Genomic DNA, 16707 nt, shown 5'->3' with positions numbered 1-16707 from the left:
GTACACCCCACCAACCTCCACCGCATTGCTATCAACAACCCCTCCCCTCCCCTACCCGACTCTTTCTCCTTCCCCGGCTCGCTCCGTCGCACGGATTCGACGGAGCTGAAAATACATCTCTGAACTCGGCTTCGGGGAGGCAGCGGGAGACAAGGCTTGTCAGCAGGAGGGTGAAAAAGAAGAGGAGGAAGGGGGAGTTAGAGGAAGATGCAGGGGTAGGGGAGGAGGGGGCCTGCGGTTCTATCTGTCGCCGATAAAGACAGTGCATCTCCCCCTTCGCCCCGTCCCGGGCCCTGTCAAGTGACCCGCCCCGCTGCATGCATCACCCCGCACTCGAGACACTCAAACACACCTCCTCGCCTTTTATTTCCATTCCTGTCACCCTTCATCCTCATATGTTTTTATTGGAGCTGTGGATCAAATGCATTCTCCTCCCCCCCTTCATCTCCTATCGTAATTTCTCTCCTTTTGTTGCTGTTTTTTTTATTCTTCTTTTTTCATCCTCTCTTTCCCCACCTTTCCCTTTGCTTCACAACTCACTTCCTCCTCTTCCTCCTTCTCTCCTGTGATGACAACTCCTCCCTCCTCCTGTCAAGCTCTCTCCTTCCTCTCCTTTTCCTCCTCTCCTTTTCAACAAAGCTTTTTTTTGTATTCATAACTGTTCAGAGGGAGATGAATGATGACGTGTTGGTGAAAATTGTTAAAGTACTTTTATTCATTTTTAGTTATTAAGGATTTTGTAGAATTACTGCACTATGTATGCTGAAAAATGCCGGTAGCGGATATTCTGTCTTGAGGGACCACCATATAAAACGTTTTAAGTTACTTTGAGGGTAATTCATCAGTTAAAGCTGCCCTTTTCAATGTCTTATATATTATCAGTGGATCAAATGACTGTGTAATGTGAAAGGGGTCACTCAGCACCAAACAGCATGAGGACAAAGTTAGCAGCTGGGTAACACAGTGGAACATTTAGCCAGCCAGACATTTTTTTCTCAGGAAAAAAAAAAACAACAACACTAAAACGAGAGTATATATTGGACTTAAGTCATCAGCTGGACAGAGACATGACTCCATATTGATGCTTAAATTGCCTTGTGTCCTCTGAATGTGTGCATAGGAAATTATTGGGTAATATATTTGCTTATATATATATACACATACATGTATATATATATATATATATATATATATATATATATATATATATATATATATATATATGTGCGTGTGTGTGTATATATATGTATACGTACATGTTTTAATGCCTCAAGGTTCGTCTGTACATGCGTCTCTACGTTCGCGCACATATGTACACCCCATCCTCCGACTATTTTCTATCTCAAGAAAATTATGAGGGAATTTCTTCAAATTTGGCCGAAAGGATAAACTGATTCTAATTTCGTAATCAAACGTCAAAATTTCACTCTATGTCTAATAGCGATAATGATGAGGGGATGACAATTTATATCCAAAAGATCAAATTTCAATTTCAGTGTGACATATTTTGGCCGTTTTCCACTGTTACTTTTGGCCATGCTGAGTCGAGCTATTCCGCACCAAGTTGTGTTTCCATTATCACTTTAGACACGCCACACCATGCCATGCTGTGCCAAAGATGGACCTTCTCCAAAGAAAGTCCAAAAGCTAGCCACCTGCCCTCAAGCAGGTAGTGGTGAGGGCTCACTGACCACAGCCAACACCCTATGACCCCGCTTCTCCCCCTCAAACAAGCGTATGTGTTGCAAGACTTTACTCACCACTGTCTGCAGGAGACCACAGAGAAAGGCATTGTGTGTTCAGATCTCAGTACTTTTGTAGCTTCTAACTGAATCTCTGTGATTTGGAGTTTAGTTTCTCTCCTGCATCCTGTTTGGACTTTAGATATCTGCTTTATTTTACTGTTTCATGTTTGCTATCAGCCGTATTAGAAGTTGTGTAAAGTTGCTGCTCTAAAACTCAACATTTCATTATTTTGCTGCCTCACAGTAATAGTTTTTACATAACAAAATAATGGGGGACTTTTATTGTGAAGAATCCATATAAAATGAAATGTGTTTATAACTGAATTAGCAGAACTTTGTCAGCAGCTTTTCTTCAATAAAGGCAAGTCTAATAATATGGCAGGGAGGAAAGTAAAAGCAAAAACAGCCACAGTGAGATGTTAGAGAAAGAGCTGCAGACAACAGGCTCTTACTGCACCTCTGCAAACAGCTCACCTCCAACAGGTAAACTTCTTTTACCTGCCCTACTGTGGAAAAACACATGCAGCAACACTAACCAGGGACTTTAGCCGTGGATCAGCCCACTGCTTTTAAACATCATCACTCAAGACAAGCCGTCATCAGTTAAAGACACACCTTCAAGAAGGTAACCCTGTTGTAACAGAAATGCAAATCCCTACCACGGTGGGCCGACAGCCCAAACCAAACCAAAGCAGCCCATGACTGTCAAAAAGGGGTAATAATATTTTGCAAAAACACTTTTCAGGCCATTATTCACATCATACCTCAGGAACAGAAGAGGAGACATTTGGTCTGGTTTTGCCGAATTGGCGACAGTAATCTTGGGTGCCCACCTTGAAACTGTGCTGATTGTATAGATCTTCTGTGCTGTGTGTGTGAAGCTATCATGTTTCACCAAAAAATACATTTACTACCTTTCATTAAATTCCTTAAAAGTTAATTACATATATTATAGACAGACTGGTTGGTAGACGCATACATCCTCAAGGTGGCAATTCTAGGTTGTTGTGTTTTTACTTTACATTCACTGTAAAATTAACATCTCCTCTGAGGTCAGTGGTAGCTTGAGGCCGGCCACTTGGAGAAAAGAAATTGACAGAAGGTATACTGTAAATGTGTTTACAGATTACTTAATTGTTTTGTTTGAAAAGCCCATTTCTAGGGGATCTGGATTATTACACTCTCACTGAAAGTGTAATATAAAAGGAAAACAGATTTTCTTGCTTGAAGCTTCCTTTATCATTTCATGAACAGTCTTATTTCCTTCCTCTCCACAGACCACAGTGTGCCTCATACCAGTCATGATTTTTGTTTGGGGCACACACTGTTAGTCAGTGAATAATTCCACTGTGTCAACATTTGGGCTTAGAGATGTGATGTTATAGCGTTGATTGTATTGTGTATGCCATCCAACTCCAAGAGAGGTATAATTGTAGGTGTTCAGTGCAATATGTCTGTCAGTAGGGGGGCATTGAACAAGGCAGGCACAATGCAAATGAAATCGATAGCATAAACCTAAAGGCTGTGAAACAGTAGCACTTGGATCTGCTCCAGAAAGCCTGGTCACTGTATTTTGCAGTGAGACAAAGAGTGTTGTGTAGATCATGTTGTATTGATCCAAACACTTTGTCCTGACCTCTCATATAGAAAAAGAGACAGTCCTGGAGCCGTTCGTCCTGAAGGACCTGCTGCCGTCTGCCTTGGGAAGTTACTATCGCTACACCGGCTCTCTGACCACGCCTCCCTGCAGTAAGGTGGTGGAGTGGATCATCTTCAGCAGACCTATCTATGTCTCCTACAAACAGGTGAGAAACACATCACACAAAAATTGGTGGAGAATATTGCACTTATTGTTTGAAATGATTTGATCAAGGATAAGGTTACATTTAGGGTATTGTTTAGGTAGGAAAGAGTGGAGCCTCAGTGCAGCCATACTTAGACCTGCTATCTCAAGATCATAACTGAATCATCTAGTTACCTGAAATATAAAGCCATTATCATAATCTCGAGATTTAAAGTCTATTATCCTGATATAATAGTTTGTAATCTTGTGATCGGGGCTTATGTGTTATCATTTCAGAGTAACAGGATTCGGTAACTCATTGATAAGGAGAAGTGGCTCCTGCCAGGGCAATAGATTCCTCTGTGTCCCAGAAACATAGTTTGTTATCTCTAGGGTCCAGTGTTAAAAAAATGTTATCCGGATCAGATCAAAACCCATGTTTTGCTGTCAAGGACAGGGGCGTGAATATATATACAGTGCAGGCAGTGCGGTTGCACTGGGGCCTGGGGTGATTCAGATCACCACCCTCGATTATGTTCCTGTGTTCAAAGAGGAATGACAAAAGAATGTTTATAATTTGCTTAATATGTCCTCAAAAAGGCAAACCCATCTACGTCATGGTTTACGTTTTTATCTTTTCATATAGTCAGTAGTTATCTGAAACAAAATGATATGCTTTTTCTACCTAAGTTATAAAATCTATAATTAAACTATGAGAACCATTCAATTTAATGATTAATTTTCTTTGATATTTTCATCAGATATGCAATGATGATTGCTGGGTAATATATATGTTGATGTTGTCCAATGTCAAGTCCCTATTTGTGTCAAAACAATACATGCACGATAGCATGCACTAGGGCCCGTTGTAACTTCCTTATGCCACTGGTCCAGCATCAGCTAATCCACTGTGGGGTCACTTTAAGTGCTCTATTCAAAGAGATAGAAAACAACATTAGGGGTACAACTGTTAGTAACTACTTTAATATAAAGTGATAAATTAAAGTCAAAATTTCAAGTCATCATCTTGATGATTTTATTTTAAATGAATGCCTGTTACGTCACTATCTATCACCAAATGAGGAAACACAATGGTAACTGGGCCTATGGCTCACTGATGGAAGCCCTTGTATTTGTAGTATTAGAAACTGGATGTCTGATAAAAAATAAATTCACCAGCCTGGTTTCAAATCTGCCAACATACACACTGCAATTAGTGTTTATCACCATAGGTGCCCCCAAAGAGAAAGAAAAAATGGAAAAAAAAAGATATGTTATTGGTAAAATAATCCACACACTGTTGATTGGCTTGTGTTATTATAAATGCAACATTTGGGTCAGATAGACCTCATCATTCATTAACTAGGCTACTTTTCCACCCTTTGCTTCAGTAGTGGGCATTACTTTAAAGTGTTTTATGTGACATTCATCATCAACCAAATAAATCGCAAAAAATACTCTACACGCTAATGTCACATATAGCCTAGTGATACACACGTGTAATTTAAGTCTCGGCCAATGGTGCAATAAATTGTGGGGGTTTTTTTGATAGTATTTTCAATTTTCTACATTTTCCATCATAAGATTACACAAGATTAATGACACTGACATTTTCCTGTCTCATAGTCCCAGACACTTTTGCTACAGTTTCATCTCACATGATATGAAGCAGCCTTCTTCAGTCATGGTTCTGATGATGTTGCTCGTAATTAACACCTTCAACCCGAAGTTGACTGAACTAGTTGATAACCAGCTTTGTAGTGCTGGTTATCCAGACTGCCAGTGTTAGGGTTAGTCAAACCAGATAACGAAAATATACTGGGTAAGTTGAACAGGCTTCATAGTACAGGCCTCTGAAGGTCTATTACTATTATTTAATTTTCTTTTTATTTAACCAAGTTTTTTTTCAGGACGGTTAAGGTATGGGTTAGCCTGTCCAATAGGGCAGCAGACCCATCTAATTACACATTATGCACAAACATAATCACATGAAAATATCATAGTTGTTTTTTTTTTTCATTACAAGACTTCTGTCATGCATAAATTCATATACATATAGGACAAGTGTAAACTCATCAGCATCCATTCCCTTTACTCCTCTGTCAGTTTACTACAGTCTAAATAGATGTGAGAGCTGTTCCTGTTTGTTTTTTGAGTGATGATCGGGCTGCATTGGCAGGTTTGTACACACACACTGCCTGCTGACTTCAGGCTTTTTTCCTCCCCATGTTTTTTAAATCACTGTTGACAAAGCTGTCCATCACAGCACCTATTTAAGATCATGTTAAATTCAACAGCTTCTGCACTGTAAATTTCCATGAAGTTTTTAAATGCTTAAATAATAGCTTCCTCCATTTTAGTTAACGGTCAGCACTGTCAAGACAGTTTGCTGTTGGTCAGTTGCGAAAAGGTTAGTGTGTCAAGTCCACCAGAGTTGGACATTGCATGAAAGCACTACAAAATTTTGCTGAGCTCCACAAGTGAATTATCTTATTGCAGCAAAAATATCGAGAAAAAAACTAAGCCCTCATCTTCCTCAGCCAGTCTTAAGAACACTTGGCAGACTCGTCCCCTAATAAGACCAAATGAGTTTGCTTAAGAGCAGCAGTGGAGAGAGATGAAGCTTCTCCGCCTTGAAGTGAGAAGAGCAGGTCACTGCAAAGCAGGCAGTGAGGAGATGTTAAAAAGACTGATGAGATGGAGGAAGAATGGTGAAGAACGCCGCACAGACAGGGCGACAGAAACCCAGAGAGTGAGGGGATAATTATTAACCAAACCCCTCACAACCAGCAAACAGTATAAATTATACAACAAGTAGTTCCAACCAAGCAATCTGATTGGTCAACAAGAATGTGCTCAGATCAGCATAACAGCACACCTGGCTCATCACTAAAAATATTACTCCGCCAGTTCCATGGCAACGTTGTTACTGCCAGAGCAAACACCAGAAGGAAGTCAGCATGTATTAAAATAACATATCTGAAACATTTTTTGTCCTTTACTTCCTATGTTTCATGCAGCTGTTATAGTAACATTCATAGAATAATTAACTTAATTAAAACAATTTCAGAACTTGAACTTAACCACTGCATTGGCAGAAATTCCCCAACATACTTATAAAGGCTAAGTGATTCATCGGATTAAAAGATTTACTCTTATTTTGTATTGATTCAACTTTCTTTAATTCATTCAATTTATGGTGCTCTTTGCTGCTCAACCACCCCCTCAATGCAATGCATGTGACCGCAGTGAAAAAGGTGTTTCTGAAAGGCTGAAAACCATCAAATATGGATTGAAGCAGAATATTTCATTAGATAAAAACACTGGAAATGATTACATCTTTTTTTTTAAATCATTTTGACTTTTAGACTTTAGAATGCTCATGAGTGATTGGAAATGTCTGGCATCCACCATCAGCTGTGCCGGTGACACGGCACTACTAGTTTAAAAGTTCATGTGAAGCAGTTTTGTGTTTATATATAGGGTATTCATTTAGTTTGGGAAACCTGGCGATCTCTAATTATTAAGCTTAGGTTGGCTGGCAGACTCACCAGGGACTAGAAAACAGGTCCATTGCTAGGTTGTTACTAAGGTTCAACCTACCTGCCGGAGTAGTAAACTAGATTTCAGTACATATAGGAGTTTACTGACGTGACTGATGCTTTGCCAGTTATTAGTCAGACACTATGTATTTCTGTGGAAACAGAGATAACAGTTGCAAAAAGTTTTTTGTTTTGAGAGCTCATTGCTCCTCAACATGAATACATTTTGATTATGTATATATATATATACAGTACAGGCCAAAAGTTTGGACACACCTTCTCATTCAATGCGTTTTCTTTGTTTTCATGACTATTTACATTGTAGATTCTCACTGAAGGCATCAAAACTATGAATGAACACATGTGGAGTTATGTACTTAACAAAAAAAGGTGAAATAACTGAAAACATGTTTTATATTCTAGTTTCTTCAAAATAGCCACCCTTTGCTCTGATTACTGCTTTGCACACTCTTGGCATTCTCTCCATGAGCTTCAAGAGGTAGTCACCTGAAATGGTTTTCCAACAGTCTTGAAGGAGTTCCCAGAGGTGTTTAGCACTTGTTGGCCCCTTTGCCTTCACTCTGCGGTCCAGCTCACCCCAAACCATCTCGATTGGGTTCAGGTCCGGTGACTGTGGAGGCCAGGTCATCTGCCGCAGCACTCCATCACTCTCCTTCTTGGTCAAATAGCCCTTACACAGCCTGGAGGTGTGTTTGGGGTCATTGTCCTGTTGAAAAATAAATGATGGTCCAACTAAACGCAAACCGGATGGGATGGCATGTCGCTGCAGGATGCTGTGGTAGCCATGCTGGTTCAGTGTGCCTTCAATTTTGAATAAATCCCCAACAGTGTCACCAGCAAAACACCCCCACACCATCACACCTCCTCCTCCATGCTTCACAGTGGGAACCAGGCATGTGGAATCCATCCGTTCACCTTTTCTGCGTCACACAAAGACACGGCAGTTGGAACCAAAGATCTCAAATTTGGACTCATCAGACCAAAGCACAGATTTCCACTGGTCTAATGTCCATTCCTTGTGTTTCTTGGCCCAAACAAATCTCTTCTGCTTGTTGCCTCTCCTTAGCAGTGGTTTCCTAGCAGCTATTTGACCATGAAGGCCTGATTCGCGCAGTCTCCTCTTAACAGTTGTTCTAGAGATGGGTCTGCTGCTAGAACTCTGTGTGGCATTCATCTGGTCTCTGATCTGAGCTGCCGTTAACTTGCGATTTCTGAGGCTGGTGACTCGGATGAACTTATCCTCAGAAGCAGAGGTGACTCTTGGTCTTCCTTTCCTGGGTCGGTCCTCATGTGTGCCAGTTTCGTTGTAGCGCTTGATGGTTTTTGCGACTCCACTTGGGGACACATTTAAAGTTTTTGCAATTTTCCGGACTGACTGACCTTCATTTCTTAAAGTAATGATGGCCACTCGTTTTTCTTTAGTTAACTGATTGGTTCTTGCCATAATATGAATTTTAACAGTTGTCCAATAGGGCTGTCGGCTGTGTATTAACCTGACTTCTGCACAACACAACTGATGGTCCCAACCCCATTGATAAAGCAAGAAATTCCACTAATTAATCCTGATAAGGCACACCTGTGAAGTGGAAACCATTTCAGGTGACTACCTCTTGAAGCTCATGGAGAGAATGCCAAGAGTGTGCAAAGCAGTAATCAGAGCAAAGGGTGGCTATTTTGAAGAAACTAGAATATAAAACATGTTTTCAGTTATTTCACCTTTTTTTGTTAAGTACATAACTCCACATGTGTTCATTCATAGTTTTGATGCCTTCAGTGAGAATCTACAATGTAAATAGTCATGAAAATAAAGAAAACGCACTGAATGAGAAGGTGTGTCCAAACTTTTGGCCTGTACTGTATATATATATATATATATATATATATATATATATATATATATATATATATATATATATATATATTAATTTATTTTTTTTTTTTGTTGGTAGTAGTTGTGTAATCACAATATTACACATGAGGGTGCGCTTTAAAGTCATTTGTAGCAGCACCTCGGTCCTGACCGCATCACTGTCATGCCACAGATGATGATAAAGCGCACCCTCAAGTGTAATATTGCTGAATTAAAGCACAGCAAAAACTGACTGACTCCCACACAATTTTACACACACGCACACACACGCACATATAAACCACACACAGTTAGGGTAGCAACCAACAATTAGTTTAAATATTAATTAATCTTTCGATTTTATGTTTAAATGTCAAACAAGACCCTAATAAATGCCCACACATTCCCACCAGGATGTCTTTCAATTGCATATTTAGTCTTAACAACAGTCCAAAAGCCCAAAGAGATTTAAATTACAGCTAATATGAAAGAGAGATGTTGAAAATCTTCACATCAGAGAGGAAAGAACCAATTAATGTTTAGTTTTTCAACATGATGAAGTTATCGTATCTGCCAGCCAGTCGCTTTTTACTGCCAACAAAATTGCCAAGGTTGAAATTGTGTCAGAGCATGGCTGGAATGCACATGGGAGAAGTTTGCCTCTCTGCCAGAAAGGGTTTCCTGGCAGAAATCTATTCATTATAACCCAAACCATGATTCTTTTTTTCCAGCCTTAACTAAGAAGTCCCTTTCTGGCAGAAAGCCGTGAAGGCAAACTTCTTCCAACAGTGGCCAAAACAGTCATGCATTCTGGCGGTCATTCGGCCAATCAGAACCGAGATATCTGTTTTGTCGTTTTTCCAGGCCACTACGAACCAATCATGGTACAGTGGAGGGGTGGGATGTCCTGAGTGAATGAGGGGAGAATGATGCTGGATTATATGCTTGACGTATCCTCAAGGGTCGCGAGTCTCCTTAAAGCCATAGTGATGTCACACAACCATACAAGGCCATAACGACCTTCCATATCTGTTATTTTCTTACAATGCTGATGCGGGTGGGTGGAGCAAATGAAGAAATAATGCTGTAGATGTGAGTTTTGACACAATGCCTACAGTTTGGGAGAATATTGGGTTGCCATGAGTAGAAACCCGCAATATAAATGATCCAAACGGTTCATTTCACTTAAAAAAACTCCCAGTAGGTTCAGTTTACACGTCAAAAGTACCTTGTGTGAAACAGAATTAAAATATCACCAAAAGTACTTTGAGTTTGAGCTACTATGAGCTGAGCAAATAGGTGCAGCTAAATAGACTGCTGTCAGCAGGCAACCACATTGCCAAAGCCAGCAAAGCACTATTTTGGAGTGACTGAATCGCCACAGACCTGTGGATTAAACTAAATTGAAGGAATCATCTACTGTGCTTGCTAAATAGGTGGCAACTGACTTCAGACCAGTCAACATTGTGGAAGACTCCGGTCTAGGGGACGTCCTCAGGTTTGCATGTTGTGACCAGTCATATCACAGGGAACAATAGTTTCATGCATAGAGGACCTGTAGGAATCAGAGAAAGCATCTAAACTTTAACTCCGGAAAAGTGCAAATGCATACATTACATGGGAGGCGAATGACTCTTTTTCGGGCGAATGACGTCACTAACCGTCCACACTAAACCTGCCCTCCTCCCTTTACTCCTCCTCCCCTGACTATAAAACCATTCTGTCCGCAGTTATCAAACTGATAGCGAGTAGGTTGGATCAGAGCAGAGAGAGTAGTAGAGCAGAGAGAATAGCTAGTAATTTGTTGAATTGTATTGTTAGCATAGTGGATTTTAGTGTAGCTTTACAGTTAGTAGTGTGTTTATAGTATTTAGGTTAGTTGGTCAAGGAGTGGCGCCAAGGCTCGGGAGTATATGTGCAGGGCGGCGAGGAAGGGATGTGGAGGGTCACTGCGTGGTGAGAGAGAGCCGAGCCTCGGGAGGGATGTGGAGGGCCGCTGCGTGGTGAGAGAGAGCCGAGTCTCAGGAGTATATGTGCGGGACGGCGAGGGAGGGATGTGGAGGGCCACTGCGCGGTGAGAGAGAGCCGAGCCTCAGGGATATACGTGCAGGGCCGCGAGGGAGGGACGGGTGGATGGATGCGGTGGGCTGCTGCGTGGGGAGGGAGAGCTCAGGCTCCCAGAGAGGGAGAAATAGAACCAAGTAGGATAAAATAAGTCAAAGTGTGGAGAAGGGGACCGGCTGAGCTCCGCCCGCCTTCCCTTCTGCTCATGTGACACAGTTAGTGGGGGGTTTTCCAAGCCACCATCGGCACAATGAAAATAAGTCTAAGTGTGGAGGAGAGGGACCGGGTAAAGAGGCTGACCTCCGGGGAAGCCCTCTCCCCTCTCCCCGCAGCGAGGGACTGTTCTCCAAGGTACCAGTGCTGGGCTGGGCGAAAATAAGCCAAATTGTGGAGGAGAGGGACCGGGTAAAGAGGCCTGACCTCCAGGGAAGCCCTCTCTCCTCTCCCCGCAGCGAGGGACAATCTTCACCCCGCCCCCTTCCTCAGCCGCTCGCCTAACTCCAAGTTTGTGTTGTAACTTGTTGCACAATACTGGAGGTTATCTACAATCAGCTCTTATCAAAGTCTTCCTCCCATCCAGTGTGTTGTCCACAGTTGTTCAGTGTGTGCAACTTAATGGTTGCAAACACTAAAAAGGTCTACGTATTTAAGGGGAAAAAGTCATTATGTTTGGTGTGTCTAGACTTTTAGGTTTTAATGATCTTAAGGTCTGCTCGCAGCTTAAGCACCAGAGCTCTTGCAACAATAACAGAATTGCTTACATCAATACTGTGCCCACACAAGCATCGACACAAACCCTCTGCTGCACACTGTTCCTTTGAGGGACCAGAATTTTTGTCTGACCTTAACAAAAACATCCTATTCCTCATTCTCAGACTGTATTCAAGATTAATAGTCATCTCAAGGATAATCAGACAAACAGAATGCCCCTAAACTCGGTTTGGTGCTATCTCACACAGTGTAGCCATTCTTTCAGTTATGTGTCCAAGAGAGGTTTTCATTTAGGTTTGAAACTTGTATTTATTCTTTCAGCAACTGTGTTTTAATTTTTAAGAGATAGGTCAATTAGGTAAGAGGTACATCATTACCTGTGAGTTATTTATTCAATAAGAGTCAGTCTTTTTAATCAAAGTTCTGCTCCTTAACTGAAGTTTCATAAATCGTCAGCATCTCAGGAAGAACTACTCACAAACAGTACTGTTAGGGACACATCACGGAACTGTGCAACAGAGATGGGACCAAGCCATTGTGTTGCAAGTCACAAGTTCTTTGAACTCAAGTGTTTGTTCCAATTGGTGCTCACTAGCATAAAATTAGCTTGTCATGGTTCTCTCTTGCAACTTGATTGGATACTGTTAGATTGGTTCAGACAAAGTGGATCTGGATTACAACACATTCTCATTCCAACCTCGTCACAAATTGACGTTTGGTCATATAGTTTCCACGTCAACATATGACGTGCAAGTTACCCTAGGTGCGTTGGTTGTTGATGTCATGGGATGTTGTGTCAAGTTCTGCCTGTTACATGCAATGACCTCTTCCAAAATGCACTTCCATTGTCACAGGAAGTTTACTGTTTACATACAGTCTCTTTCAACGTTTTCTTGTACTCAACTAATGCACATGGTTGGGTTTGAGAAACAAAAGCAAGTGGTTGGGTTTAGTAAAAAAGACCACGGTTTGGTTTCATAATCTTATGGGACACAAACACCACTCTCCCGGGTGAAAGTCGCTGTTTGTTGGACCTACACACCACACCCCTCACCCACCCCAGTTGGACATGTTTCCCCTGACACTGCTTGACACTGATAAATTATCGTGGCGACCTGCTGCGTATCATGCCAAGGAGGAGGTTTAAGGAGGCCTTTAAGGAGGCCTTTTTTTCGATGACTTTGGAGTGAGACCAGGTTGAGAATTAAGTATCAACTTGCAGGGAATGAATAGTGTTAATGTTAGTTGATTCAGGAAATAAAGGGAATAGCTTGATTCATAGCACATTTTTTAAACAACACTTTTTAATCTGTGGGTTTTGGGGAAGGTATCAAGTATTTTCAAGTCAAATGGCTAAAGTCCAAGTGAAGTCACGAGTCATTGGTGTTAAAGTGTAATTCAAGTTGAACATGTTTTTTGATTTTGTCATGTCGAGACTCAAGTCATCAAATTTGTGACTCAAGTCCAAGTCATGTAAGTGGAATCCACACCTCTGCTGTGTATTATTTATTTTCCTGTTGTGCCTTTACTTAACATAAATGAATTTAGCAAATTTTACAATGGTTATTCATCAAGACAGCCTGAGGCCTTTTGTGTTCATTTGAAGTAATTAAACATGGCTAAACATTGGACCAGATTTTGTTGACAGCAGTGAAGGTCAGACCAGGTAGCCTACGCTAGCAGGCTTTATAAAGCTGTTTACATTAAAAATGTTGGAACTAGTCATCAAGGCTTTTTCATTCAGAGACATTTTGACCACGTGAGGACAAGTTTCTGCCAATAAACTTTGAAACTTTTGACTTAACGAGAAGAACCTGGATGCAGTCTGTGTGGATAGACGGCCTCCAAGGAGGTGCAGGTTCAGCTGAACTATCAGTCCCCTGATGGACCAGGTCCTACAGAGGAAGCAGAGCCTGAATTATGACAGAGCTAAGGTTTGTTGAGTTATGTACTGTTGAGACTCATCATGACATCAAAGCTGTAAAAGTCAGGTGTTCTGGGCTAGCCGGTGGTGAATTACAAAAAAAACAAAAAGAAAGACAGAGGTGAAGACTGCATGCTGCAACTCCCCTGAACTGCACTTCATCAGTACCTACTTGTACTCAAGCTCACTGCTTCCAACAGAAGGCTTCTAGTAGAAATATCTTCATCATTCATAATTTCCCCTCTGGGATCAATAAAGTATTTCTGATTATTACTGATAAGAAGCTGATTATTTGTTACTTTGCATAATGTTGTCACTATCAACAGTTACAACAACATGAGAAAACACATGCAGCCCAAGCTGGCCAATCACAGTTTAGTATCTCCATAGCTGCCGTAGTACAAAGTTGTTACACATCTGAGGAAAAATCCAGCTTTACAGAACATATACACTTCTGTTTTCACAGAAAATGATCTTTCAAAATAAATGCACTACAACAGTACTAAACAGTGAATTAACAATTTATTTTCCTTCAGTGACAAATGCACATGGTTACATGTAGCCAACACATGCACGTGGTTGGGTTCAGGAAAACAGAACAGGGTTTGGCCTTAGAATCTTAAAGGAAGTGAACGCCTGCCTCCTAGGTGAAAGTTGATGGTTGTTAGACCCATCCACCACCTCTCCCTCCCACCCTATTCAGGCTCCCGCCACCTTTACTTTTGTTGTTGTCGCGAAGCATTTACCCCTGATGCCACATAAACAATAATGGCGACAGGCTGCATATCATGCTGATGTGAAAGGACAGCTTTAATCGTCAGTGTCTGAGACTGGAAGTCACTGACCAAGCGCCAGTTTTCGACGACTTCAGAGATCGGGTTGTTCACAGAGTTAAACCTTGAGACAACAGCCTCTGTTTTTTTATTGTTGTACACCTGTTGCCTGGAAAGGGGGCACTACCTTAAAGGCTAAATTCTCAGAACTAAAGTCTAATGTCTGCAGTAAACACCATACATGACGTGAAAATTCTGCCATACAGTACTCAAAGCTGCAACCTCCAGGGCTGAATAATGAGGCCAAACCTGCCAAAAACTGCAGTTCCTCTAATGGCCACTTGAGGCTGGTTTCAAGAGCAAGTCAATCCCCATAGACCCCCATGTTAAAATGCCCAACTTTACAACAGCAATTAACATGTTTACAGCCTGGTACTAAAAACAGTTTTGATCCCCATTGCCAATTTCCCAGTACATGACAACTGCACAAGAGATTAATTTTATATGACACACCTATCTGAATTTGATCAAGGCTTAAAGTTACGTATACTTGAGGTCATAGCGCTTTGAGTGCTTTCTGCCTGGCACCGCCTCAGTCAGATCTACTCCTTGCTCTTCCATAGCTCCACCCTTTCATCCAAATATGGTCACTTCTGGCTCAAAAACACCAAGATGGCGCCGGCCAAAATGCCAAATTTGAAGCTTCAGAATGGGACTCCTCAAACCAATGACTGATGTCATGGTGGCTACGCCCATTATTTTATACAGTCTATGACAGCACTACACTTATTGTTTCAGAGGATTAATTTTGGCTCAGCAGATTAGAGCCATGATGAATAATTCTTTGTGATACAGAGGCTTCTGTGTGATCCCTTTTGATAGTAATTTTAATCCAACTTTGGTTAATTCTGTCAGTGTACTTCACTTAACTTTTATAAAAAGCAAAGGATAAAAAACACATAGGATATGATGCAAAGACCAGCGGAATATGAAACTGAGAAATTAATCAACAAAGAGGCGAACGATGGGGGCATCATTCATCCTTCCTGCTCTCTGGCTGATGATTCCTGACCATTAGCCAGTCTTTCTCAACATGTTTAAAAGCCTCTTTTGAAGTCTTTTTGTTTCCCCTCTCTCTCTCTTTTTTTTTTTTTTGTTGTGCGACTCTCCAGAGAAAACATTATAAAGAAAGATAAAAGGAGGAGGCTGGAAAGAGAATTAACACAGATGGTGACTCTAGTTATTGTCTCTCTCTGCTCCTTCAAATTTTGTTTCTCTCCACTTTTTCTGCTAGTCTTTTGTCTTGGATGATAGTTGAAGTAGGTCAGCGGGAGTGACAGCCGTTGCTTTGGGCCTGCTTTTAGAGTGGATCGATGCTCAGGCTCTTACACAACAACTCACCCAAAATGCCTTCCTTTCAGACAGACGTGGACTTGCCACACTTGTATTTGTGTGCCTGACGTGGTTGTGTGTGTGTGTGAGTGCGAGTGTGGGAGAGAGGTAAACTGTGTCTCAGATGTTACCAACCTAAGATGGCTTATGCCACGCTGGTCTCACATCACATTCACCCTAAATATGAGCTGCCAAATGGGAAGTACCGTTGAGATCAGCCTCCTAGTAGCATTTCCAAGTGGGACATGTGGGAATTTTTTTATAATTTCCCATCTGGCATTGTGAGCAAGTGTGCCAGAATTTCCAGAAAGCAGCTAAGATGCAGCCATATAGGTTTCTTTTTCTCCGTGATGTCTTTCAGAAGATTTATAACTCTTAGATAGTAAAATACCTCCTCTGTGAGCACTGATTTCATGATTTGCATGTTCATATAAATTTACACATCTAGATTAAATCTGGGATAAGAACTGTAAATATAAAATGTTTTTAGACATCTAGGATACATTTAACCGTTTGCAGTGTCTGACGCAGGATGTCACTGACCAAGCGCTGGTATTCAAAGACTTCGGAGTGAGACCCGGTTGTACAGAAAGTACTTAACTTACATTACATACATAATATAAGGTAACTTACACATATAACTGAAGTTAAAAAACAAATGCACTTATTTTAACCCAAACCATGATCTTTTTTCTAAACTTAACCAAGTAGGAGGGCTGTAACTGTTATTCAGCATTTGATGTTTTTTTTTCAAATGCAGGTCATTTTACAATAATAATGACCTGTTTGAATTCAAAATGTACAGTCTGTAAGCCAGCAGGCTATTTGAAGTAGTTTGCCTTGTGATCCAGCTCAGGGCACTCTAAAATTTCACTTGCCCACTTGACCTCTCAGTAAACTATG

The 16707-nt window shown here is 41.1% G+C and overlaps 1 protein-coding gene across 1 annotated transcript in view; it reads left to right on the top strand.

Annotated features, from left to right (window-relative positions):
- The window catches only part of LOC117256754 (receptor-type tyrosine-protein phosphatase gamma-like), a 621431-nt gene that overhangs the window by 469614 nt on the left and 135110 nt on the right, over positions 1–16707 (top strand). Inside the window, exon 7 of the mRNA XM_033626372.2 lies at positions 3393–3550. Coding sequence (XP_033482263.2) covers positions 3393–3550 — 158 coding nt within the window. The remainder of the gene's footprint in view (positions 1–3392; positions 3551–16707) is intronic.

The sequence above is a fragment of the Epinephelus lanceolatus genome, chromosome 1, assembly GCF_041903045.1.
Source record: "Epinephelus lanceolatus isolate andai-2023 chromosome 1, ASM4190304v1, whole genome shotgun sequence".
Taxonomy (NCBI): Eukaryota; Metazoa; Chordata; class Actinopteri; order Perciformes; family Serranidae; genus Epinephelus; species Epinephelus lanceolatus.
The sequence above is the reverse complement of the archived record's forward strand: the minus strand, read 5'-3'. Positions and strand labels throughout refer to the sequence as shown.